The 25,377-nt window shown below is 41.6% G+C and overlaps 1 protein-coding gene across 25 annotated transcripts in view; it reads left to right on the top strand.

The window, feature by feature from the left end:
* The window catches only part of SENP7 (SUMO specific peptidase 7), a 205,331-nt gene that overhangs the window by 4,181 nt on the left and 175,773 nt on the right, over positions 1 to 25,377 (top strand). For 11 of the 25 annotated variants that reach the window (XM_051819121.2, XM_051819125.2, XM_051819126.2 and 8 more), the window contains exons 2-3: positions 12,639 to 12,691; positions 21,147 to 21,251. In XM_051819121.2, the coding sequence (XP_051675081.2) occupies positions 12,639 to 12,691; positions 21,147 to 21,251 (158 nt within the window). Of the gene's footprint in view, positions 1 to 10,163; positions 10,311 to 12,638; positions 12,692 to 21,146; positions 21,252 to 25,377 lie in introns of all 25 variants that reach the window. The other 14 variants (XM_070072017.1, XM_051819124.2, XM_070072018.1 and 11 more) reach the window with 3 other exon arrangements.

The following is a 25,377-nucleotide window of genomic DNA, read 5'->3' as shown; positions in this document are numbered from 1 at the left end:
GGACAGTGAGAGAGAGAGAGAGAGAAAGGTCTTCCTTTTCCGATGGTTTACCCCCCAATGGCCGCTGATGCTGGTGCACCGCGCTGCTGATCCGAAGCCAGGAGCCAGGTGCTTCCTCCCGGTCTCCCATGCAGGTGCAGGGCCCAAGCACTTGGGCCATCCTCCACTGCCTTCCTGGGCCACAGCAGACAGCTGGACTGGAAGAGAAGCAACCGGGACATAATCCGGTACCCTGACTGGGACTAGAACCCCGGGGTGCTGGCACCACAGGTGGAGGATTAGCCTAGTGAGCTGCGGTGCCAGCCAGGCAGTTGTTAAAACTATGTGACTTTCCTCAGTGGTACTAAGCAATATTGGAGCAAGAATATGGAAACAAAAACTGTGTTTAGTTTTACTTAGTTACATAGCATTAAAAGATGTGACAAAATGTGGGGGCAAAGAGAATTTGGTGGGAGTGAGGGAGTTTGAAGTATCGAAGACAGTATGTTGTAGAATGACAGGTTCGTATTTGAGAACTTGAGAAATGAAATAGTTTTTCTTAATTTCATTTGTAAATGCATATTACTGAAATGGGAATGTGTAGAATAAGTTTGTTGGAATAAAGATTATTCCATTGTTTTGAGTGAGTTGATTGATGCCATTTTAGTGCTTTAGAATAATTTTTTATTGCTGAGAGGAAAAATTTTTTTAAAAAGATTTATTTATTTACTGGAAAGTCAGAGTTACACACAGAGAGAAGGAGAGGCAGAGAGAGAGAGAGAAAAAGAGAGAGAGAGAGAGAGAGAGGTCTTCCATCCAGTGGTTCACTCCCCAGTTGGCTGCAACGGCCAGAGCTGTGCCAATCTGAAGCCAGGAGCCAGGAGCCAGGAGCTACTTTGGGATCTCCCATGCGGACTTGGGCCATCTTCTACTGCTTTCCCTGGCCATAGCAGAGAGCTAGATGGAAAGTGGAGCAGCCTGGAGTTGAACAGGCACCCATATGTAATGTCAGCACTGCAAGCGGCGGCTTTACTTGCTACGCCACAGTGCCTGCCCCAGGAAAACTTTTGACGAAGCATCAACATATTCTAGGAATGTTGGACAGTGTTGTGGCTGAGTAAAAGGCAATCATAAATATGGCTGAGGAAATATATTCAATTTATGAAAATTTAAAGGTAGAATTAGGACATTAAAATTAGAGTATGAGGGGACTTCAAACAGCATGCTGGGTAACATTGTAGACTCTTCCAGTTTTGCCATAGTGACACTTATGGGGCATTCCTGGTGATGTCTACAAAAATCACTTTTCTTGTGGATGGTCATGTGTGTGGCCCAAGGAACAACCCTATATTTTCTTTTTTTTTTAATTTTTAAAAATTTTAAATTTTATTTATTCAAAAAATTTTTTTTGACAGGCTGAGTTAGACAGAGAGAGAGAGGGAGACAGAGACAGAAAAGTCTTCCTTCCGTTGGTTCATTCCCCAAGTGGCCGATATGGCCAGCGCTGCACCGATCTGAAGCTAGGAGCCAGGTGCTTCCTCCTGAGCTCCTATGCGAGTGCAGGGCCCAAGCACTTGGGCCATCCTCCACTGCCTTCCTGGGCCACAGCAGACAGCTGGACTGAAAGAGGAGCAACCGGGACAGAATCCAGCGCCCCAACCAGGACTAGAACCCGGGGTGCCAGTGCCGCAGGTAGAGGATTAGCCAGGTGAGCCGTGGCGCCAGCCCAACCCTATGTTTTCTAAAAGACCTGGAGAACATATTTGTTGTCTTTCCTCTAATTACTGGAACATACTATTCAGGCTTAAAGGGGATTACTCTGATTTGATCAGTATACACTGTATACATGTATTGAAATGTTACACTTGTAGTGCATAATTATGTAGAATTGTTGTCAGTAAAACAATTTAAAAAAGTATGTCAGGCGGGCAATAGGCAAGATGTTCACATCTGCAGCCTGAGTTTAATACCTGGCTTTGCTTCCTGACTCTAGCTTCCGGCTAATATAGCCTTGGGTAGCAGCAGAGATGGCTCTAGTAGTTGGATTCCTGCTACCCATGTAGGAGACCTAAATTGAATTTGTTGGCTCCATTGCTGGTATTTGCAGAGTGAATCATGTATTGGAGCAGTCTCTCTTACAAAAAATTTTTAAAAAGTTTGTGGAAAATAGCCACTGGGACTGTGGTGTAAAAGATTAAGCCTCTGCCTGTGGCACTGGGTTCTCCTATGGGAACCAGTTTGAGTCCCAGCTGCTCCACTTCCAATCCAGCTCCCTGCTAATGTGCATGGGAAAGCAGTGGAGAATGGCCCAAGTGCTTCAGCCCCTGCAAAGACCTGTAAGAAGCTCCTGGCTTTGTCCTGGCCCAGCTTTGGCAATTGTAGCCATTTGGGGAGTGAACCAGTGCTTGGAAGATCTTTCTCTCTCCTCTCTCTATTTCTGCCTTTCAAATAAATAAAATAAAATTTTTAAAAAAAGTTTGTGGAAAACAGACTTAAAAGGAAAAAAAAATTCTCAACATAAGCTCCATCAAATTCAAGACATCTTTGCAAGCAATCATGCTAGTCATCTAGTCCATCCATAAAGAACTGAGGGTACTGGGAATTTAATCAGGTTAGTGCAGTCTTTTTTCCACTATCAACAGAAGAAAAATAGGTGACTTTATAGATTTTTTAAGATTAGGAAACAAAAATCAGAAGGAGGCAAATCAGTTAAATACCTAATGATTTCCTATTGAAACTCTCACAAAATTGCCCCTGTTTGATGAGAGGAATGAGAAAGAGCATTGTTTTGGGGTGGAAAATAATGTTGGTGAATATTTCCTGGGTATTTTTTTGCTAAAACTCTGTCTGATCTTCTCAGAAATTTTTCTGATCTTCTCAGTTATTTTTCTTTGGCCCTTAAAAAGTCAATTAGCAAAATGCCTGGACTATCCCCCAAAACTATTGTTATGGCACTTGCTCTTTTTTTTTTTTTTTAAGATTCTTAAAAAAGATTTTCTTTATTTATTTGAGATGTAGAGTTACAGGCTATGAGAGTGCAAGATAGAAAGAGAGAGAGGTCTTTCATCCTCTGGTTCACTCCCCAAATGGCCACAACAGCCAGAGCTGAGCTGATCTGAAGCCAGGAGCCAAGAGCTTCTTCTGGATCTCCCATGTGGGTGCAGGGGCCCAAGGACTTGGGCCATCTTCTTCTTCTTCTTTTTTTTTTTTTTAAGGATTTATTTGAAAGTCAGAGTTACACAGAGAGAAGGAGAGGCAGAGAGAGAGAGAGATCAAGGTCTTCCTTTGTTGGTTCACTCTCCAATTGGTCGCAAAGGCCGGAGCTGCACCGAACTAAAGCCAGGAGTCAGAAGCCTCCTCTGGGTCCTCCATGTGGGTGCAGAGTCCCAAGGCCTTGGGCCATCTTCCACTGGCTTTATAGGCCATAGCAGAGGGATGATTGGAAGTGGAGCACCTGGGTCTTGAACTGGTGTCCATATGGGATGCTGGCACTGAAGGCAGTGGCATTGTGCACAACACCACAGTGCTGACCCCATGCCATTTGCTCTTGACTAGTCCATTTTTGCTTTGACTGAATAACTTCCACAGACTGGGAAACTCCACATCTTGATAGTCATTGCATTGTGCTTTTTTTTTTCTTTCAGGATTGTGTTGATAAGGCCATATTTCATATCCTACTAACATTTCTTTGAAGAAGTGCAGCATGATCTTTCTACCACTTGTTTAACATTTCCATTGAGAGCTCTGCTCTTGTCTGCAGCTGACCTGGTGCAACAGTTCTGGCAACTATTGAGCAGAAAAGTATTTCTACTTTAATTTTTCAGTTTGAATTGTATAAGCTAAATGAGTTGAAGTATCTATGGTGTTGGCTGTTGTTTCTGCTAACAGTTCTCAATGTTCTTCACTTAGGGCACAGATAATTTCTGCTTACAAATTAATGTAGTCTGCTGCTGCTGACTTCATTTGCAGCATTGTATTGTTCCTTCTTTTTTTTGAATAATCATTTATTTTTTCATAAATACAACTTTAGGAATATAATGATCTTTCCACCATTCCCACCCTCCCACCCACACTCATACCCCTCTTCCTCCTCCCTCTCCTATTCACATTTTATTTTTAGGTCTGTTGTAATGTTTTTTTTAACTTTTATTTAATAAATATAAATTTCCAAAGTACAACATTTGGATTATAGCAGCTTTTTCCCCCCATAACCACCCTCCTACCTGCACCCATCTCATCTCCCACTCCCTCTCCCATCCCATTCTTCATCAAGATTCATTTTCCATTATCTTTATATACAGAAGGTCAATTTAGTATATACTAAGTAAAGATTTCAACAGTTTGCACCCACACAGAAACACAATGTGAAAAATACTGTTTGAGTACTAGTTATACCGTTCATTCACATAGTACAACACATTAAGGACAGAGATCCTACATGAGGAGTAAGTGCACAGTGACTCCCGTTGTTGATTTAACAATTGACACTCTTATTTATGGAGTCAGTAATCACCCGAGGCTCTTGTCATGAGTTGCCAAGGCTATGGAAGCCTCTTGAGTTTGCCAATGTGAAGTTTCTTGATCTCTTTGTAGATTCTGGTTATTAACCCTTTATCTGTTGCATAGTTTGCAAATATTTTTTCCCATTCTGTTGGTTGTCTCTTCACTCTCCTGACTGTTTCTTTTGCAGTACAGAAACTTCTCAATTTGATGCAATCCCAATAGTTGATTTTGGCTTTGACTGCCTGTGCCTCCTGGGTCTTTTCCAGAAACTCTTTGCCTGTGCCAATATCTTCAAGGGTTTCTCCAATGTTCTCTAGTAACTTGATGGTGTCAGGTCGTAGATTTAGGTCTTTAATCCATGTTGAGTGGATTTTTGTGTAAGGTGTAAGGTAGGGGTCTTGCTTCATGCTTCTGCACATGGAAATCCAGTTTTCCCAGCACCATTTATTGAATAGACTGTCCTTGCTCCAGGAATTGGTTTTAGATCCTTGATCAAATATAAGTTGGTTGTAGATGTTTGGGTTGATTTCTGGTGTTTCAATTCTGTTCCATTGGTCTATCCATCTGTTTCTGTACCAGTACCATGCTGTTTTGATTACAACTGCCCTGTAGTATGTCCTGAAATCTGGTATTGAGATGCCTCTGGTTTTGTTTTTGTTGTACAAGATTGCTTTAGCTATTTGAGGTCTCTTTTGCCTCCATATGAATTTCAGCATCATTTTTTCTAGATCTGAGAAGAATGTCTTTGGTATCCTGATTGGAATTGCATTGAATCTATAAATTGCTTTTGGGAGAATGGACATTTTGATTTTGTTGATTCTTCCAATCCATGAGCATGGAAGATTTTTCCATTTTTTGGTATCCTCTTCTATTTCTTTCTTTAAGATTTTGTAATTCTCATCATAGAGATCTTTGACATCCTTGGTTAAGTGTATTCCAAGGTATTTGATTGTTTTTGTGGCTATTGTGAATGGGATTGATCTTAGACGTTCTTCCTCAGCCGTGGCATTGCCTGTGTATACAAAGGCTGTAGATTTTTGTGCATTGATTTTATATCCTGCTACTTTGCCAAACTCTTCTATGAGTTCCAATAGTCTCTTAGTAGAGTTCTTTAGATCCCCTAAATAAAGAATCCTATCATCTGCAAAGAGGGATAGTTTGAGTTCTTCCTTCTCAATTTGTATCCCTTTAATTTCTTTTTCTTGCCTAATAGCTCTGGCTAGAACTTCCAGAACTATATTGAATAGCAGTGTTGAGAGTGGGCATCCCTGTCTGGTACCAGATCTCAGTGGAAATGCTTCCAACTTTTCCCCATTCAATAGGATGTTGGTTGTGGGTTTTTCATAAATTGCTTTGATTGTATTGAGGAATGTTCCTTCTATACCGAGTTTGCTTAGGGTTTTCGTCATGAAAGGGTATTGTATTTTATCAAATGCTTTCTCTGCATCTATTGAGATAATATATGGATTTTCTTCTGCAGTCTGTTAATGTGGTATATCACATTGATTGTTTTGTGCACATTGAACCATGCCTGCATACCAGGGATAAATCCCACTTGGTCTGGGTGGATGATCTTTCTGATGTGTTGTTGCATTCTATTGGCGAGAATTTTATTGAGGATTTTTGCATCTATGTTCATCAGGGATATTGGTCTGTAATTCTCTTTCAATACTGCATCTTTTTCTGGCTTAGGAATTAAGGTGATGCTGGCTTCATAAAAAGAATTTGGGAGGATTCCCTCTTTTTGGATTGTTCTGAATAGTTTGAGGAGAATTGGAGTTCGTTCTTCTTTAAATGTCTGGTAGAATTCAGCAGTGAATCCATCTGGTCCTGGGCTTTTCTTTGTTGGGAGGGCCTTAATTACTGTTTCAATTTCTGCCTCAGTTATGGGTCTGTTTAGGTTTTCTATGCCTTCCTGGTTCAATTTAGGTAGGTTGTATCTATCCAGGATTCTATCCATTTCTGATAGGTTTCCCTGTTTGCTGGCATACAAGTCCTTGTAGTAATTTCTGACGATTCTTTTTATTTCTGTGGTGTCTGTTGTTACATTTCCTTTTTCATCTCTGATTTTACTGATTTGAATCTTTTCTTTTTTGAGTTAGTTGGGCCAATGGGGTGTCAATTTTGTTTATTTTTTCAAAAAACCAGCTCCTCGTTTGGCTGATTTCTTGTAATGTTCTTTTGGATTCAATCCTATTGATTTCTTCTCTGATTTTAATTATTTCTCTTCTCCTGCTAGATTTGGGTCTGGTTTGCTGCCATTTTCTCTTAAATATTCCTGGTTTTTTTTTTTACTTTGGATTTCCAAATTTTCCTTGTACCAAAAATATGCTTATCTCTGAATTCCATTTTCATTTTTTTTTTGAAAGGCAGAGTGGACAGTGAGAGAGAGAGACAGAGAGAAAGGTCTTCCTTTGCAGTTGGTTCACCCTGCAATGGCCACTGCAGCCTGCGTGCTGCAGCCGGCGCACCGCGCTGATCCAAAGGCAGGAGCCAGGTTCTTCTCCTGGTCTCCCATGGGGTGCAGGGCCCAAGCACTTGGGCGATCCTCCACTGCCTTCCCGGGCCATAGCAGAGAGCTGGCGTGGAAGAGGGGCAACCGGGACAGAATCCGGCGCCCCGACCGGGACTAAAACCCTGTGTGCTGGCGCTGCAAGGCGGAGGATTAGCCTAGTGAGCAGCGGCGCCAGCCCCTGAATTCCATTTTCTAAAAACTTTTTTTTTTAATGAGAGAGAGAGAGAGAGAGGGAGGGAGGGAGGGAGGAAGAGAGAGAAACACTTCCCTGTGCATTGGTAATTGGTTCACTCCCCAAATGTCTGCAATGGTCAGGTCTATGCTGGGGTTGGAGCTAAAGCCAGGATCTTGGGATGCAATCCAGTTCTATGTGGCTGACTCTTGTGGGTGGCATGAACTCAGTCATTTGAATCATTACTGATGCATGCCAGGGTCTGTTGGCAAAAAGTTGTAGTCAGAAACCCAAGCCTAGAATTGAACCCATGTATTTAACGTGGAATGCAAATGTCTTAACCGCTAACCTAAACACCTAAAACTAAACTCCATGAACTTTTTGAAATAGTCTCATATATCTTTGTTACCATCTAGATAAAGATCTAGAACATTTTCAGCATCTCAGAAGCCTTACTTGTATCCCTTTCCAGTTAATACTGTTTTTCTTTTTGGGAACACACCACTATCGTTCATATTCATTCATTCTCTCTATCTATGTTATCTATCTCTTCTTTCCTCATTCCCTCCCTCCTCACCCTTCCTTCCTCCCTCTTTTTCTCTCTCTCTGTTTGTTTCTTTCTTGCTCTCTTTGTTTTTCTTTCATATTTATTTATTTACTTGAAAGGCAAAGCATTAGAGGGAGAGAGAGAAAGACAGTTATTCCATCTACTGGTTCATTCCCCAGATATTCACACTGGCCAGTCCAGGCTGAAACCAGGAGCCAGGCATTCCATCTGGGTCTCCCATGTAGGAAGCAGAGGCCAAAGCATCTGGCTATCGTCTGCTGCTTTCTCAGGCACATTAGCTATGAGCTGGATTGGACTGGAGCAGCTGGGATTTGAACTGGCCCTTACATGGGATGCTGGTGTAGCAGACGATGGCTTAACCCACTATACCACAATGTCATCCTCTACATTTTTTATAGCTGAATAATTTTCCACTGTATATATACAAACATGTTATATATACACTATAAATATACACATTATGTACATATAAACATGCTATATAATATATACATTTATATATTCTGCACACACACACATATATATATTATCCATTCATCCATTAAAGAGCGCCTAGGTTGATTCCTTATTTTGACTGTTGTAAATAGTTCTGAAATAAACATGTAAGTGCAGATGTTTTCTCAATTTTCTTATTTCATTTCCTTTGAATATACTCAGTAGTGAGATAAGTGGATCATGTGGAAGATGTATATTTAGTTTTCTAAGGTGTCTCCATACTATTCTCTATAATGACTGTGCTAATTTACATTCCCACCAATAGTGTATAAGAGTTCCATTTTTCCACATCTTTGTCTGCATTTGTTATTTTTTGTCAATAGGCATTCTTTTTTTGTTTGTTTGTTTGTTTGTTTTAAGGGAAAGGGTTTATTGGGGAAAACCCGACAGACTGGAGGGAAGGGGTGAAGAGGGAAAAAGAGAAGGAGAGTGTGAGAGAGAGATCCAGAGAGAGAGATCAAGAGACAGAGGAAAAGAGGGAGATGGATCAGGAGACGGAGAGAAAGAGAGCCACGTGTTCAGGGACAGGTCCTTTTAAAACTTTGCTGGAAGGTGGGCAGGGATGTAGGAGCATTGAATCCCATTAGGATGGAGGTGGAGCTGACACCAGTGGTTGGGCCATGTGGCCACCTGGCTTCCAGCAATGGTGGCATTGGGGTATAGATTGCGCCATAGATAAGACTGTGCCATTTTACTAACATTCCCCCCTTTGTCAATAGACATTCTAACAGGGATGAAGTGATACTTCATTGTGGTTTTGGTTTGCCTTTCCCTAATGGCAAGTAACATTGAGCACTTGTTCATATTTTTTAATTCCTCCTCCTCCTCCTTGTCCTTGTCCTCTTCTTTCTTTTAAAATAAGCTTTACTGGGGCCTGCATTTTGGCATAGTAGATACCTGCCATCTGTGATGCCAGCGTGTCATAGGAGTGCCAGTTCGTGTTCTGACTGCTCTACTCCTGATGTAGCTCCCTGCTAATGCACATGGTAAAGCAGAGGAAGGTGGTCCAAATTCTTGGACCCTTGCCAATCAATTGGGAGACCTGCATGGAATTCCAGGCTTCTGGCTCTGCCTGTGCTGGCTGTAGTCATTGCCACCATTTGAGGAGTAAACCAGTCAATGGAAGAGCTCTCTTTGTGTGTCTTTCACTCACTGTCTAACTCTGCCTTTCAATTAGATAAATAAATCTTATTGCCACATTCTTTTTTTTTTTTTTTTTTTTTTTTTTTTTTTTTTTTTTTTTTTTTTTTTTACAGGCAGAGTGCACAGTGAGAGAGAGAGAGACAGAGAGAAAGAGAGAAAGGTCTTCCTTTTGCCGTTGGTTCACCCTCCAATGGCCGACACGGCCAGCGCCCTGCAGCCGGCGCATCGTGCTGTTCTGAAGCCAGGAGCCAGGTGCTTCTCCTGGTCTCCCATGGGGTGCAGGGCCCAAGCACTTGGGCCATCCTCCACTGCACTCCTGGGCCATAGCAGAGAGCTGGCCTGGAAGAGGGGCAACCGGGACAGAATCTGGCGTCCTGTCCGGGACTAGAACCCGGTGTGCCGGTGCCGCAAGGCGGAGGATTAGCCTATTGAGCCACGCCGCCGGCCTTAGATAAATAAATCTTAAAGACAAAATTAAAAAAAAAGATTTACTTATTTGAAAGGCAGAGGGTCACATAGAGATAGGGAGACAAAGAAATAGAAAGATGTTCCATCTTCTGGTTTACTCCACAAATGGCTGCAGCAGCCAGTGCCAGACAATGCCAAAGTCAGGAGCCAGGAATTCCAATGAGCACTCTGACATGGGATGCTGGCTTTGCAAGAGGTTGTTCAACCTAGTGTACCACAATGCCAGCCATTTGCATTTCACCTTCTCCCCCACCCCTTCTCCCCTCTCCCCACTCCTCTTCTCCTTTTACCTCTAAAGATTTGTTTTATCTATTTGAAAGAAGAGAGATAAAGAGAGGAGAAAGAGAAAGAGATCTTCCTTCTGCTGGTTTACTCTCCAAGTGGCCATGATGGTTGCGCTGGACCAGGATGAAGTGAAGGAGCAGGGAATTCTGTCCAAATCTCCCACTTGGGTGGTAGAGTTCCAGGTACTTGGGCCATTTTCTGTTGTCTTCCCATGTGCATTAGCAGGGAGTTGGATTGGAAGTGGAGTAGATGGGATTCGAACTGGAGTTCATATGGAATGCTGTTCTTGTAGGTGGCAGCTTACTCTGTTGTGCCACAATGCCGGCACCATGTTTCTTTTGAGACATGTGTGTTCAGATAAGTTGCTCATTTTTAAATTGAATTTTATTTATTTACTTGAGCAGTAGAGTTACAGAGAGAGGGAGAGACAGAGAGAAAGGTCTTCTATCCACTGGTTCACTCCTCAGATAGCCGCAGTGGCCAGAGCTGAGCTGATCTGAAGCCAGGAACCAGGGGCTAGGAGCTTCTTCTGGGTCTCCCACGCAGGTGCAGGGGCCCAAACACTTAGGCCATCTTCCAGTGCTTTTCCAGGCCATAGCAGAGTTGGATTGGAATCGGAGCAGCTTGGACTAGAACCAGCACCCATATGGGATGCTGGTGCCACAAGCAGGGGCTTAACCTACTGTGCCACAGTGCCAATATTTTTTTTAATTGGATTGGATTGGATTTTTTAATTATTGAGGTTTTTGAGTTCTTTTTACAGTCTAGGTATTAATTCTTTGTCAGATGAATGGCTTGAAAATATTTTCTCTTTTCTGTTGTCTCTTCACTCTGTTGATCATTTCTTTTTTGCTGTACAGAAGCTTGTAGGTTTGATGTATTTTTGTTTTGATGTTTGTGCTATTGGGATTTTTATTAAAAAATCATTGTTTTTCACTGATGTCTTGAAGTGTTTCACCTGTGTTTTCTTCTGGTGGTTTCCTAATTTGAGAGGTGTTACAGTTAGATCTTTGATCCATTTTGAGTTGATTGTTGTTAAGGGTGAGAGATAGGGGCCTCATTTATTAAAGAGGCTGTCCTTTCTTCCATTGTGTGTTTTGGTGCCACTTCTGGTTTATCTATTGGAAAAAAATCACCCCTTTACCACAGAATGGCAGTAGTGTGTTTGCACATAAATGAATTTGTGGACCTCTGCCATCTGTTTTTATTATGAACTTTGTGATATATTCCAGTAGACTGTCATTTCCAAAGAAGTGTGACTTGTTTCTAATTTGTTCACTACACTGTCCTCACTGTTTAGCTCAGTACCAGCCACATGATAGACATTCTTTGCTGATTGTGTGAGAGTGTTCATGAAAGAAATATACACAGGAAGTCTAAAAATTGTTGGTCAGGGGCTGGCGCTGTGGCGTAGTGGATTAAGCCACCGCCTGCAGTGCTGGCATCCCATATGGGTGCCAATTCAAGTCTTGGCTGCTCCACTTCCCATCCAGCTCTCTTCTATGGCCTGGGAAAGCAGCAGAAGATGGCCCAAGTACTTGGGCCCCTACATCCATGTGGGAGAACCAGAAGAAGCTCCTGGTTCCTGGCTTCAGATTGGCGCAGCTCCGGCCGTTGCAGGCAGTTGGGGAGTGAACCAGCCGATGGAAGACCTCTCTCTCTCTCCGCCTTTCCTGCTCTCTCTGTGTAACTCTGACTTTCAAATAAATAAATAAATCTTTAAAAAAAAAATTGGTCAGTGAAGAATTCAGCTGTTCTTAGTTGCACATTATGCTTATATATGAAGTAGAACTAAAAGTGTGTTTGTAGATTTAACCTGCCCTGTATTTCCCCACCATTAGAATTTATGTAATGAGATGCTTTTGCCACTTTATTTTTATTTTTTAAAAAGATTATTTATTTGAGAGGTAGAGTTACAGACAGAGAGGGAGAGACATAGAGAAAGGTCTTTCATCTTTGGGGTCATTCCCCAAATAGCCACAACTGCCGGAGCTGAGCTGATCCAAAGCCAGGAAGCTCTTCTGAATCTTTCATATTGGTGCAGGGGCTCAATCAAATGGGCCATCTTCCACTGCTTTCCCAGGTAATGACGGAGAGCTAGATTGGAAGAGGAGTAGCTGGGACACGAACTGGCACCCAGATAGGATGCTGGCGATGTTGGCGGAGGCTTAGCCTACTACACCACAGCGCTGGCCCACTTCTGCCATTTTATTTGAGGTCTTTGGCTAGGGAATTTCATTTAGTTCTTAGATACAGATTTACCTCTGTTTTCTTGTCATTATACATATATTGTTTGCTGGAGACATTTTATGAGAATCTGCTGCTTTTCAGACAGAAAGTAATTATTTTTGACCACTACATATTTAGGTTTGTGGATTCTATAAAATATGTCATTCTAAATCTAACAAGAAGTTAAAATCAGGGATGTATGTAAAAGGATCTATTATAGTAAATTGTTTCTCAGTTAGATATTAAATGATAATTTTTTACCATTTTTTTGGTTTTTGTAGAAATTGTCACAGAAGGAAAAAGGAGAAAATCTTCATCTTCTGATTTACATGAGGTATGCATTAGTTTTTCTTTTAAACTGTTTTTATTTTGGAGTTACTGGTATTTTGCAATTTATCTTTTAAATAAAATTTTAAGGAAAGTGCTCTTGAATTTAATCAGTTTTGGGGGGGATATTGTTATAATCTGATTAACTAAATGAAGTTTAATCAGGAAACTGTTTCTTGGACCAATCTTCTTCAAGTCATTTTATGATGACAAGTATACTTTCTAGGCCTCAGTTTTGATTTTATATAAAATGTTAACAATATTTCTGTGATAATTTAATATGGTAGAGCTACTCATGTTTATTTATTAGTATTACTATAGATGTAGAAGAGGTATACTCAAAGTATGTTCTGAAAATCACTGGAATGTGTCATGTAAAAACTTTTTCTCATGTATTTCTTCCATATAAAGCAAGCTTAGCAAATCAAGCAAAATGAAATTTCTACTTATATAGGAAGTCTTTTTTAAAAATTTAACCATGTATGGACAGATGTATTTTTTTCTGTAGAATTTTGTTATGTAAATGCTGTAACATCCTGATTTACATTATAATTATTTATTAGGCACTTTTATCACTTTCCGAGTTATGCACAGAGACCTTTAGTTTGAAACATTTAAAAAATATTTATTTATTTGAAAGGCAGAGTTACAGAGAGGCAGAGGCAGAGAGAGAGAGAGGTTTTCCATCAACTGGTTCACTCTCCAAATGACTGCAATGGCCAGAGCTGAGCTGATCCAAAGCCAAGAGCCAAGAGTTTCTTCTGGGTCTCTCATGAGGGTACAGGGGCCCAAGGACTTGGGCCACCTTCTGCTGCTTTCCCAGGCCACAGCAGAGAGTTGAATCGGAAGTGGAGCAGCCGGGACTTGAACTGGCACCCATATGGGATGCACTGCAGGTGGTGGCTTTAACCACTATGCCACAGCGCCAGCCCCGAAACGTTTTTATGTTGTGTAGTTGTAGCATTTAGCAAAGAGGGAGAAGAAATCCTAAAGAATGGTGGTGAGAAGGAATCAAGAATGCCTTAGAAGTCTGTTTAGAGTGTGGCTTTAGTGACTTTCTTCCTTGGCTTACTTAGGATTTTCAGTGTGTAGTGTCTCCATTTAAAATTCTTGTTATAGCTTCAATGGAATGAATAATGGAGGCTAAAGGGAAAGTCTTACATTAGTTTTCTGTTGTTAAACAGTGTACTGGAAAGTGGGTAATTTATAAGGAAAAGAGGTTTCTTTTGGCACAGTTTGGAGGCTGGGAAGGTGATGGCATCTGGTAAGGCTCTTACGTAGATTCACTTCATGTCAGAAAGTGGAAGAGCAAGCAGGCAAGTGTAGAAGAGAAGCTTGTGTAAGGAGAGCAGAGATAAGTGGTAAAGCCTGGAATTATAATCTAACAAACCCAGGGTTATAAATAACAGGGATAGGGTGAGATGGACCCAAAAATCATAAATTAATAACCCAAAGAAATTTGGGGAGAGAGGACACCTCAGGAAAAAAAACTGGGTGATGTTATATGGATGATTAGCTCCTACAAAATTCATGTGGAAATTTGACTGCCAATACAAAGGTGTTGAGAAATAAAATTAGTAAGGCAGTTTAGAATATGTGGGTTGAAGAGTAAAATTAGAAATATGATAAGGATGATTTATAATAAGGGAGATAGGAACAACCTCAGCCAGGGTCCCCATTCCCCAAGAATATCTGGGAGTAGTTGTTGCCAGATTCCTTTTATTTTTTTTGACAGGCAGAGTGGACAGTGAGAGAGAGAGACAGAGAGAAAGGTCTTCCTTTGCCGTTGGTTCACCCTCCAATGGCCGCCGCGGCCAGCGCGCTGCGGCCGGCGCACCGCGCTGATCCGATGGCAGGAGCCAGGAGCCAGGTGCTTTTCCTGGTCTCCCATGGGGTGCAGGGCCCAAGCACCTGGGCCATCCTCCACTGCACTCCCTGGCCACAGCAGAGAGCTGGCCTGGAAGAGGGGCAACCGGGACAGAATCCGGCGCCCCGACCGGGACTGGAACCCGGTGTGCCGGCGCCGCAAGGCAGAGGATTAGCCTAGTGAGCCGCGGCGCCGGCCGCCAGATTCCTTTCATCCACATCACAGTATCCAAAATATTACTGACTTGAATTTCAACTTGTCTGAAATCATTGTTATACACAGAACAGAACACACTGAAGTGGTTATGAAGGATCATACATGTGCCTCCCTCTGAGGCAAGAAAATTGTCTAAGGCCATTCTATTATCCATTAGAGATTCCTTTAGATAAAATACTGAGGGCTGTGCCATTAGCTAGCTGTTCAATGACCTAAATTATGTTTTTCCAGGCTCAGTTCTTATTTTGCATGACCCACCCGAGGAATAGCAAGAGCTCAGGCATTTAGAGCACAATACACAAAATGAGCCCATGTGCTTCTTTTTTTTTTTTAATTTTTTTTTTTTGACAGGCAGAGTGGACAGTGAGAGAGAGACAGAGAGAAAGGTTTTCCTTTTCTGTTGGTTCATCCTCCAATGGCCGCTATGGTGGTGCACTACGGCCGGTGTGCTGCGGCCAGCGCACCATGCTGATCCGCAGCCAGGAGCCATGTGCTTCTCCTGGTCTCCCATGCAGGTGCAGGGCCCAAGGACTTCAGCCATCCTCCACTGCACTCCCAGGCCACAGCAGAGAGCTGGACTGGAAGAGTGGCGACCGGGACAGAATCTGGCGCCCTGACTGGGACTAGAAGTCGGTGTGCTGGCGCTGCAGGCGGAGGATTAGCCTATTGAGCCGCGGCGCTGGCCCCATGCACTTCTTTTAATCCTGAGAAAAAGGGGCTGAGGATGGAGATTAGAAAATTAGGAATTATGGTTACTCCTGGGTTGAGAGCTAGCACAGTACATTCCCTATAGGTGATACATTTACTCAGATACTTGGCGGATATTAAGACATGAGAGTTTGAGAGTATGTAGAGATTGTTATTCTATAAGCAAACATGTAGCCATCAGGAACACAGAGAAAGTCACGTGTATTATCTGTAGAGTTTAGTAAGTGCTTAGGAGATCGAATTTAGTTGTCATTAAGAATGAGTCATTTGGGCAGAGTTCCCCTGCCATGTGCAGAGTTTCTTATGGCTAGTCGGTATTTCCATGAGTGTGAATCTTGGACAAGAGTTTTGTTAAGGGGCTGGCGCTATGGCGTAGCAGGTAAAGCCCCCGCCAGCAGTGCCAGCATCCCTTATGGGCGCTGTTTTGAGTTCCGGCTGCTCCACTTTCTATTTTTTTTTTTTAATTTTATTTTATTTTTTTTTATTTTATTTTATTTTTTTTATTTTTATTTTTGACAGGCAGAGTGGACAGTGAGAGAGAGAGACAGAGAGAAAGGTCTTCCTTTGCCGTTGGTTCACCCTCCAATGGCCGCCGCTGCAGCCGGCGCACCGCGCTGATCCGATGGCAGGAGCCAGGAGCCAGGTGCTTTTCCTGGTCTCCCATGGGGTGCAGGGCCCAAGCACCTGGGCCATCCTCCACTGCACTCCCTGGCCATAGCAGAGAGCTGGCCTGGAAGAGGGGCAACCGGGACAGAATCCGGCGCCCTGACCGGGACTAGAACCCGGTGTGCCGGCGCCGCAAGGTGGAGGATTAGCCTATTGAGCCACGGCGCCGGCCTTGCTCCACTTTCGATCCAGCTCTCTGCTATGTCCTGGGAAAGCAGTAGAGGACGGCCCAAGTCTTTGGGCCCCTGCACCCATGTGGGAGACCCAGAGGAAGCTCCTGGCTCTTGGCTTTGGATTGGTGCAGCTCTGGCTGTTGCAGCCAATTGGGAAGTGAACCAGTGGATGGAAGACCTCTCTCTCTCTGCTTCTCCTTCTCTCTCTGTGTAACTCTTTCAAATAAAATAAATAAATCTTTAACAACTACAAAAAAGAATTTTCTTAAAATAGTCCCAAGCAAATAAAGGGCAGCCTGGAATCTGTATGAGTATGAAAGAGGACAAATACAGATAGCTATGTGCCTGCAACAACTTCAAATGCAATATTCTCTGGTGATTTTCTGTTTGCCTCATTCCTTCTACATTAATTAATAGGATTTTTTTCTGTAAGCAAAAGCTGACCCTCTTCTTCCATTTATTTATTTAAATATATCAATATGGAATCATAGATATTTATTTTATTTCAAGGGTTATAATCCACTACTAACATTGCTTTTTTTTTTTTTTTTAAAAATTTTATTTATTTATTTGAGAGGTAGAGTTAAAGAGAGTGAGAGGTAGAGACAGAGAGAAAGGTCTTCCATTGGTTGGTTCACTCCCCAAATGGCCACAATGGCTGGAGCTGCACCGATCCAAAGCCAGGATCCAGGTGCTTCTTCCTGGTCTCCCACGTGGGTGCAGGGGCCCAAGCACTTGGGCCATCTTCTACTGCTTTCCCAGGCCATAGCAGAGAGCTGGACAGGAAGTGGAGCAGCCGGGACTAGAACCAGTGCCCATATGGGAAGAAGGCACAACAGGCAGAGGATTAACCTATTGCACCATAGCACTAACCCCCTATTGCTTTTTTTTTAGTCAGAGTACTGTAGCTTTTCAAGGAGATATCATTCAGATTGGCTGCCATTCCCTTTGACATATAGTCTCTTAAAGTCTATTAGGTGTATTTATTTCTGTGTACTCAGCACCTAACCCAGTGCTGGCACCTGACAGGCACTCCAGTGATTTATGAATGACATTGAATTGGAAAGTTGTTCTGGATGATGAAAAGCCAATGAATCAAATCATTACAGAGCCCTTATTCTCTAATGACAGAGCCATTACATTTTTAGGGGGAGGCAGTGAACCAAAATATTTCATATTTCAGCATATTTTTCTCCAGATAAGACCCACATTTTTTTTTTCCGAAACTCTCAGAAAATTCTATAATAAGCCACTTCCTGATTAAGAAGCATCCTCCTTCCTCAAATATGCTCCTGTGAAAAACATAATGTTGAAACAAAATGTGTTTTATTCAGGTAATTACTCCCAAAAGCTAGACATCTGGAAGGCAAGAGGTGTGTTTTTCTTTTTAAAGATTTATTTATTTATTTGAAAGTCAGAATTACACAGGGAGAGAAAGAGAGGCAGGGTTGTGGGGAGGGATCTGCCATCTGGAGCTTTGCTGATCTGAAGCCAGGAGCCAGAAGCTTCTTCCGGGTCTTCCACGTGGGTGCAGGGCCCATAGACTTGGGCCATCTTCTGCTGCTTTCCCAGGCCATAGCAGAGAGCTGGATTGGAAGTGGAGCAGCTGGGACTCATACTCATGCCCATATGGGATGCTGGCACTGCAGGCGGTGGCCTTACTCGCCCCAGCGTTGGCCCTGAGTGTGTGTTTTTCAAAGAGAGAAATATTACTTGTTTCTTTTGAGAACCACCAAAGGGCTTCCTCCCTTGTCACTTTGATTGAGTCCAGCAGAAAGGACTTGTGGTGAAAGATCTGCGCTAATCAGATTCATCAAACTGCTGAACCAGCGGGAAGCATCAGAGATCCTGGGTGCTCTGACTATGTGCACTGTTCTAGGATGGATGCTGCTGGGCTGACAGCTGTGGTGGGCTTAAAATATCCAGGTCCCCACTCCCTGCTCCAGACCCAGGCCCTGTGTGTTGACCAGACACACCAGAGGCCTCTGGAAAAGCTCAAACTAGCTGCCTGTCAGGCCTGGCTGAGAAAATGCTGGCACCCCCACAGCTTGGTATGGCTGGGCTGTCCCAGGGTGGTCTGCTCTGCACTCCCAACTCGGGTGCAGTGTCCTTTGGGCCTGCCGCATGTGGCTCATGCACCACACCTGGGATGCCTGGTAAGGGATGCCTTCTCATTAAAACACACTGACAACCAGAATCTGGGAATGGGAGCTCATACCCGAAGCTTTATGGAAAGCAAATCTGAATGGCCAGATGATACACGCAGGCTGTGTCTTTAGAATTGTGTAAGGAAGGCAGAAACGTTCTCTTTTGTGACCCGTGTAAGCCAGGCTGAAGGTATATTGCCTTTTATGACTAGCTTCGGACGTCATGCACCTGTACGGATTCAAGGGGAAGAAACACAGTCCAGACATTGTAGAACTGATAATATCACATTCTAAGAAGAGCAGGTGAAGTGGGAAATATTGGTGTGGCCATCTTTAGAAAATACAGTCTGCCACAGAATTCACTGTAAGCTACTTACAAAGAACGAATGGGTGGGAACAGCCATAAGCACTTGTACCTCCTGAGGAAGCAACTTTTGTTTCCTAACTTGGAGTATGTGGCAGATGATTGCTTTAGAAGTAATAGTGCCTTTTGTAGATGAATAATTATAAAGATGCACTTTTTAAAACAAAATAGCAAGAAATTAATTAAGAAGTTACTAGTCCTAGGAAGATTAAATTTATCCTCCAGAGGTGCTAGTGAAATAAAAGAGTTGAAATACTCTGATTCAATTTTATTTTTATCCTCCTGACTTAGGCTTTCTTATCATAGAAGTAATTCAACAGATTGTTACTGGTTGTAGTTTTACAACTTACTATGTGTAACCTTTGTAGGCTGAATTTGAAGTTTATTCATCACTTATGAGTTTATGTGAAAGATTATTTAATTTAATTTAATTTATTTTTTTTTTTTACAGGCAGAATGGACAGTGAGAAAGAGAGACAGAGAGAAAGGTCTTCCTTTTGTCATTGGTTCACCCTCCAATGGCTGCCGTGGCCAGTGCGCTGCAGCCGGCGCACCACACTGATTCGAAGGCAGGAGCCAGGTGCTTATCCTGGTCTCCCATGGGGTGCAGGGCCCAAGCACCTGGGCCATCCTCCACTGTACTCCCTGGCCACAGCAGAGAGCTGGCCTGGAAGAGGGGCAACCGGGACAGAATCTGGTGCCCCAACCCGGACTAGAACCGGTGTGCCGGCGCCACTAGGTGGAGGATTAGCCTAATGAGCCGTGGCACTGGCCAGATTATTTAAATTTTTAACAAATGATTTCAAACTTGTGATTGTAGTCCATGCTTGCATTCATTTATTTAATATATCATGAGCCACATGCTTTGGAGATAAAAATATGAAAAAGGCAGAGACTTCTCTTTAAGGAGTTCTATGGTCTGGATAAGAAGTTACACATAGACAAATAACAAGAATATGGTATATGTGTAATGTAACAGACATAATATAAATATATCACTTTCTAATACCTTGATGTAAGGATAAGAGAATAATTTTGACAAGAAAATTTAGTACTTCACACTAAAAATAGGGCATTTTAGGTTGAGGAAGCAAGATACACAGAGATCTAGGAATATAAAATAATATGACATGTTTTAAAAAGGTTGAGTAACTTAACATGGTTGGGTTTAGAGTTTTGAAGTGGGGTGATGTGAAAGAGCACCAATTGTGAAGAGCTTTGTCTATAAATAATGGGTGCCAATGTTTTTTAAGTAGTTTAAGTATTATAACCATAATTAGATTTATGTATCAAAGAACTGTGGAGCTTGCATTTGAAGGATCAGAAGGGGAGGAGACTGAAGGCAAAAGAATATGAATGCTCTTTGCCTTTTGGTGATGTTAAATTCTAATAAATGTACTGCAAATTGAAAATATTGTAAGTAAAAATTGCGTTTAATATGCAATTAAAATCAAAGCTTAGTGAAGCCTATGTTTAATGTGCTCAGAACACTTACTTTACCTCACATTGGGCAAAAATCATCTAACACAAAGACCATTTGTAACTAAAGTTGGGAATATCTCAAGTAACCTATTGAATACAGTACATGGTAGAGTTCAATATTGGTTGCTTACCCTTTTGATGATGTGGCTGATAAAGCCACAGCTTACTGCTGCCCAACCTTACAAGGAAGTATTGTACCACATATTACTGTTCTACTGAAAGATAAAAATCCAAAATTCCAAATTCCACTAAATGTGTGTTGCTTTTTTATCACCCTAAAGTCAAAAATTAATTTGTGGCTGGCGCCATGGCTCACTAGGCTAATCCTCTGCCTGCGGTGCCAGCACACCAGGTTCTAGTCCTGGTTGCCCCTCTTCCAGGCCAGCTCTCTGCTGTGGCCCGGGAGTGCAGTGGAGGATGGCCCAAGTCCTTGGGCCCTGCACCCCATGGGAGACCAGGATAAGCACCTGGCTCCTGGCTTCGGATCAGTGCAGTGCTCCGGCCGCAGTGCGCCGGCCGTGGTGGCCATTGGAGCAAAGGAAGACCTTTCTGTCTCTCTCTCTCACTGTCCACTCTGCCTGTCAAAAAAAAAAAAATTTATTTTGAATCATCCTAAGTTGGGGGCCATCTATAGTTATGAAGCTGCAATTCACTTGTCCACCTTTATACTCAATGAGTTTTTAAAATAAAATTGTATTTTATTGCTTGTGCACTGAGCACTGAATTTAAAACTCTGAAACTGTTAGCAGAATATTAATGCAAGGTAATATAAGGGTTCTGCTAGCTGATTCAGCTCTTGCATGTATTTTTTAATTAAGCTGATTATTATCTCATCCTAGTTTCAGATAAGAAAGATGTTAAATGTAAAACCAGAAGATGCTCATGCTCAATCACCACTGTCCAAATTCAGAAGCACAGAATGCTGGGATCTCCCTTTGCAGGGGGTAAATAAAATTAACTTCTTTTAAGCATATAATTTTATTTGGTGTGTTTAAAATATTTTAATCAAGTTGAATTTCTATTTTCCTGGATGTCCTTTTTTATTTTCTGCGTGATTTAATTGCAGATTTTAAATTAGTTTATCTCTGAAATATGTTGGAATGATGCTTTGAGGTTAGGACTTCTTTTGATTTCTTCCAAATTCAAATCTCATTGTAAAATAAGTTGTTTTATTAATAATAAAATTTTAAGTTTTGTAGAATCATTTGTTCATTTGCTTTTATTTGTTTTTAATTTTTTTAAAGGCTTACTTGTTTGTTTGAGAGGCAGAGTTACAAACAGAGAGAAGGAAAGGCAGGGAGATAGATCTTCCATCTTCTGGTTCACTACCCAAATGTCCACAATGGCCGGAGCTGGACTGATCTGAAGCCAGGAGCCAGCAGCTTCTTCCTGGTCTCCCACATGGGTGCAGGGATCCAAGCACTTGGGCCATCTTCCACTGATTTCCCAGACCATCAACAGGGAGCTACATTGGAAGTAGAGTAGCTGGGACTTCAACCAGCACTCATATGGGATGCTGGTGCCGTAGGCTTAACCTACTGCACCACAGCACCAGCCCCCTGTCTTTAAATTTGAGAGAGTACCTCTTCAAAGGTGATATAGTTGTGTATCAATAGATATTCTGATTATAAATCTGGGCTTTAATTTTATCACTGGTAAGCATTATTATAGGGCTCTGGTTGATAAGGCTTAGTATAGCAATTTTTTTTTTTTAAATAACATAGGACTTTATTAGTTTGTCATCTGAAACAGCTCATGGTCAATTGTTTAAAAACAGAAATTTTCTCAGATTTCCCAATTTATACACTTTTGGCTATATTAGTCTGCTAGGGCTATCATATCAAAACACTACACAATGGGTGGCTTAAAGACAAAATTATTTTTTCACAGTTCTGGAATCTGGAAGCCCAATATAAAGGTGTTGGCAGTGTGCAGATATAAATTTTCAAGTTCTTTGAGTAAATACCAAGGAATGTGATTGCCAGATCATATAGTAACAGTATATTTAGTTTTGTGAGAAGCTGTCAAACTCTTCCAATATTGTAGCATTTTGCATTTCAACCAGCAGTGAATAATTCCTGCTGTTCTATATTTTTGGTAGCATTTGGTAGTGTTAGTGTTTTGGATTTTGCCCATTCTTTTTAACTTTTAATTCTCTGATAATATATGAAGTGAAACATTTTTGCCTTAGTATATCTGCCATATGATGTGAAGCATCTATTTGCCATCTGTATATCTTATTTGGTGAGATAATCTGTTAAAGTCATTAGCCCATTTTTTTTTTTAGGAGAAAATAATCATAGATTATTAATCTGCCTAGAGAAAAATCACAGTTTGGGATCTTACACAAACTTTGAAACTCAAAAAAGGGCTAGATATTTGAAGCTTATATACCCTTCTTTATAGGGGAGGGTGAGATGTGACAATTCTCAGAATTAATAAGAGATTACTAGAGACAGAAATCAGCTTGTAAAATGATTTCAGTGAACCTAAGGTAGAGAGATTATCTTTTAACACTCTTTCCACTTTTTTCTTAAAAGAGTAGCTTTTACTAATTTTCATACAAATGAGACAACCAAATTACAAATTGTACATGATTTTTAAAAAAAGTTTAAATAGTTTTTAGTATAGTTCAATATAGTTCGTAGATACAATTCTTTTTTTTTTTTTTTTTTTTTTTTTTTTTTTTTTTTTTAATTTTTTTGACAGGCAGAGTGGACAGTCAGAGAGAGAGAGACAGAGAGAGAAAGGTCTTCCTTTGCCGTTGGTTCACCCTCCAATGGCCGCCGCTGCAGCCGGCGCACCGCGCTGATCCGATGGCAGGAGCCAGGATCCAGGTGTTTTTCCTGGTCTCCCATGGGGTGCAGGGCCCAAGCACCTGGGCCATCCTCCACTGCACTCCCTGGCCATAGCAGAGAGCTGGCCTGGAAGAGGGGCAACCGGGACAGAATCCGGCACCCCGACCGGGACTAGAACCCGGTGTGCCGGCGCCGCAAGGTGGAGGATTAGCCTATTGAGCCACGGCGCCGGCTCAGATACAATTCTTAGAATATAATGATATTCACTCTTTCTCCCTCTCTTCTTCTCTTTCTCTCCCACCTTCCCTCACTCTCCCTTTCTTTCTTTTTTAGTTTTTGATATAACAAATTTTATTTTATTATTTTTAAGTTTTATTTAAGGTCTACAAATCTCATGTATTTCCTATATACAGATTTAGGAACATAGTGATACTTTCTACCCTACTCTCCTCCCTTGCCTATTCCCATTCTTATTTTTTACAAAGATTTATTTTCAGTTAACTTTATACTCATAAGATTAACGCTATACTAAATAAAGAGTTCAACAAATGCCATGAAGGCAAAAAAAAAAAAAAAAACAAAAAACACTGTTACTCAACAGTTGAGACAAAGACTGTTCAAAATCATTGTATCTCAGAGTGTCAATTTCACTCCTATAGATAGCTTTTTTGGTACTCTCTTAGTAACTACAGATCAGGAAGAACATATGGTATTTGTTTTTTTGGGACTGGATTATTTCACTAAGTATAATGATTTCTAGTTGTATCCATTTTGTTGTAAAAGACAGGATTTCATTCTTTTTTACACCTGAGTAGTATTCTGTGCTATGTATTTACCATAATTCATTTATCCAGTCATCAGTTGATAGACATCTGAGTGGTTTGGTATCTTAGCTATTATAAATTGAGCTGCAGTAAACATGGGGCTACACATAACTCCTATATACTGATTTCATTTCATTTGAAATGAACTGGATGGTTGGGTCATATGGTATGTCTATTTTCAGCTCCAAAAGCTGTTTTTAATAAATATATATGATGTGTCTTGATAGGGATTCTTTGAGTTTATCCTGTATCAGGTTAAGTGAGTTCTTTGAATCTGTAAGGTAATGTCTTTGATCAAACTTGGAAAGCTGTCAGCCATTAAAAAATTTTTTTTTTTTTTTTTTTTTTGACAGGCAGAGTGGACAGTGAGAGAGAGAGACAGAGAGAAAGGTCTTCCTTTGCAGTTGGTTCACCCTCTAATGGCCGCCGCGGCCAGCGCGCTGCGGCCGGCGCACCGTGCTGATCTGATGGCAGGAGCCAGGAGCCAGGTGCTTTTCCTGGTCTCCCATGGGGTGCAGGGCCCAAGCACCTGGGCCATCCTCCACTGCACTCCCTGGCCACAGCAGAGAGCTGGCCTGGAAGAGGGGCAACCGGGACAGAATCCGGCGCCCCAACCGGGACTAGAACCCCGTGTGCCGGTGCCGCTAGGCGGAGTATTAGCCTAGTGAGCCGTGGTGCCGGCCTAAAAATTTTTTTTTCTGCACATGTTCATTTTTCTCTCCTAGGATTTAAATGACATGAATATTAGAAATTTTATATTTTCTCAGATGTCTGTAAGTCTTTATTCATTTAAATTTTTAAAAATGTTTTCTGTGTATTCAGGTTGTGTAAGTTCTATTGGTTCATCTTCAAATTCACTGACTCTGTTTTTTAAAATCTGTATCTTAATCTTTAGTCCATTTAGTGAATTAGTGGTTATCTTTTATCTCCATTTTCACTAATGGTTATTTTTTATTTCTATCTTATTCTTCCCCCATTTAGCATATCAGTAGTTATCTTCCCTTTTAGTTTTAAAATTTCCATTTGGTTTTCTCTAATCATTTTTTTTCTCCACTGAGGCTTTCCCTATTTCCATTTCTTTGAAGAGAGTGCATCCTCCCTTTTCAGAGGATAGTTGTAATAGCTGCTTTAAAGTTTTTTTTTTTTTTCCTGATGGTTCTAATCTATCATCTTGCACTTAGCTTCTTTTGATTGTTTATGTGAGTTGTTGAGATTGTCTTGTTCCTTTGTATGTCAATATTTTTTGGATTGTCCTGGATATTGTGATTGAGTTGTGAGTCTCTGGTTATTTATTTATTTGAAAGGCAGAGCTAGAGAGAGAGAGAGGTTCCATCTGATGGTTCACTTTCTAAATGGCCACAACAGTTGGAACTGGGCCGATCTGAAGCCAGGGACTTCTTCTGGGTCTCCCAAGTGGATGCAGGAACCCAAACACTTGGGCCAAGCTC

This window comes from Oryctolagus cuniculus, chromosome 4 (assembly GCF_964237555.1).
Source record: "Oryctolagus cuniculus chromosome 4, mOryCun1.1, whole genome shotgun sequence".
NCBI classification, from domain to species: Eukaryota; Metazoa; Chordata; class Mammalia; order Lagomorpha; family Leporidae; genus Oryctolagus; species Oryctolagus cuniculus.
The sequence above is the reverse complement of the archived record's forward strand: the minus strand, read 5'-3'. Positions and strand labels throughout refer to the sequence as shown.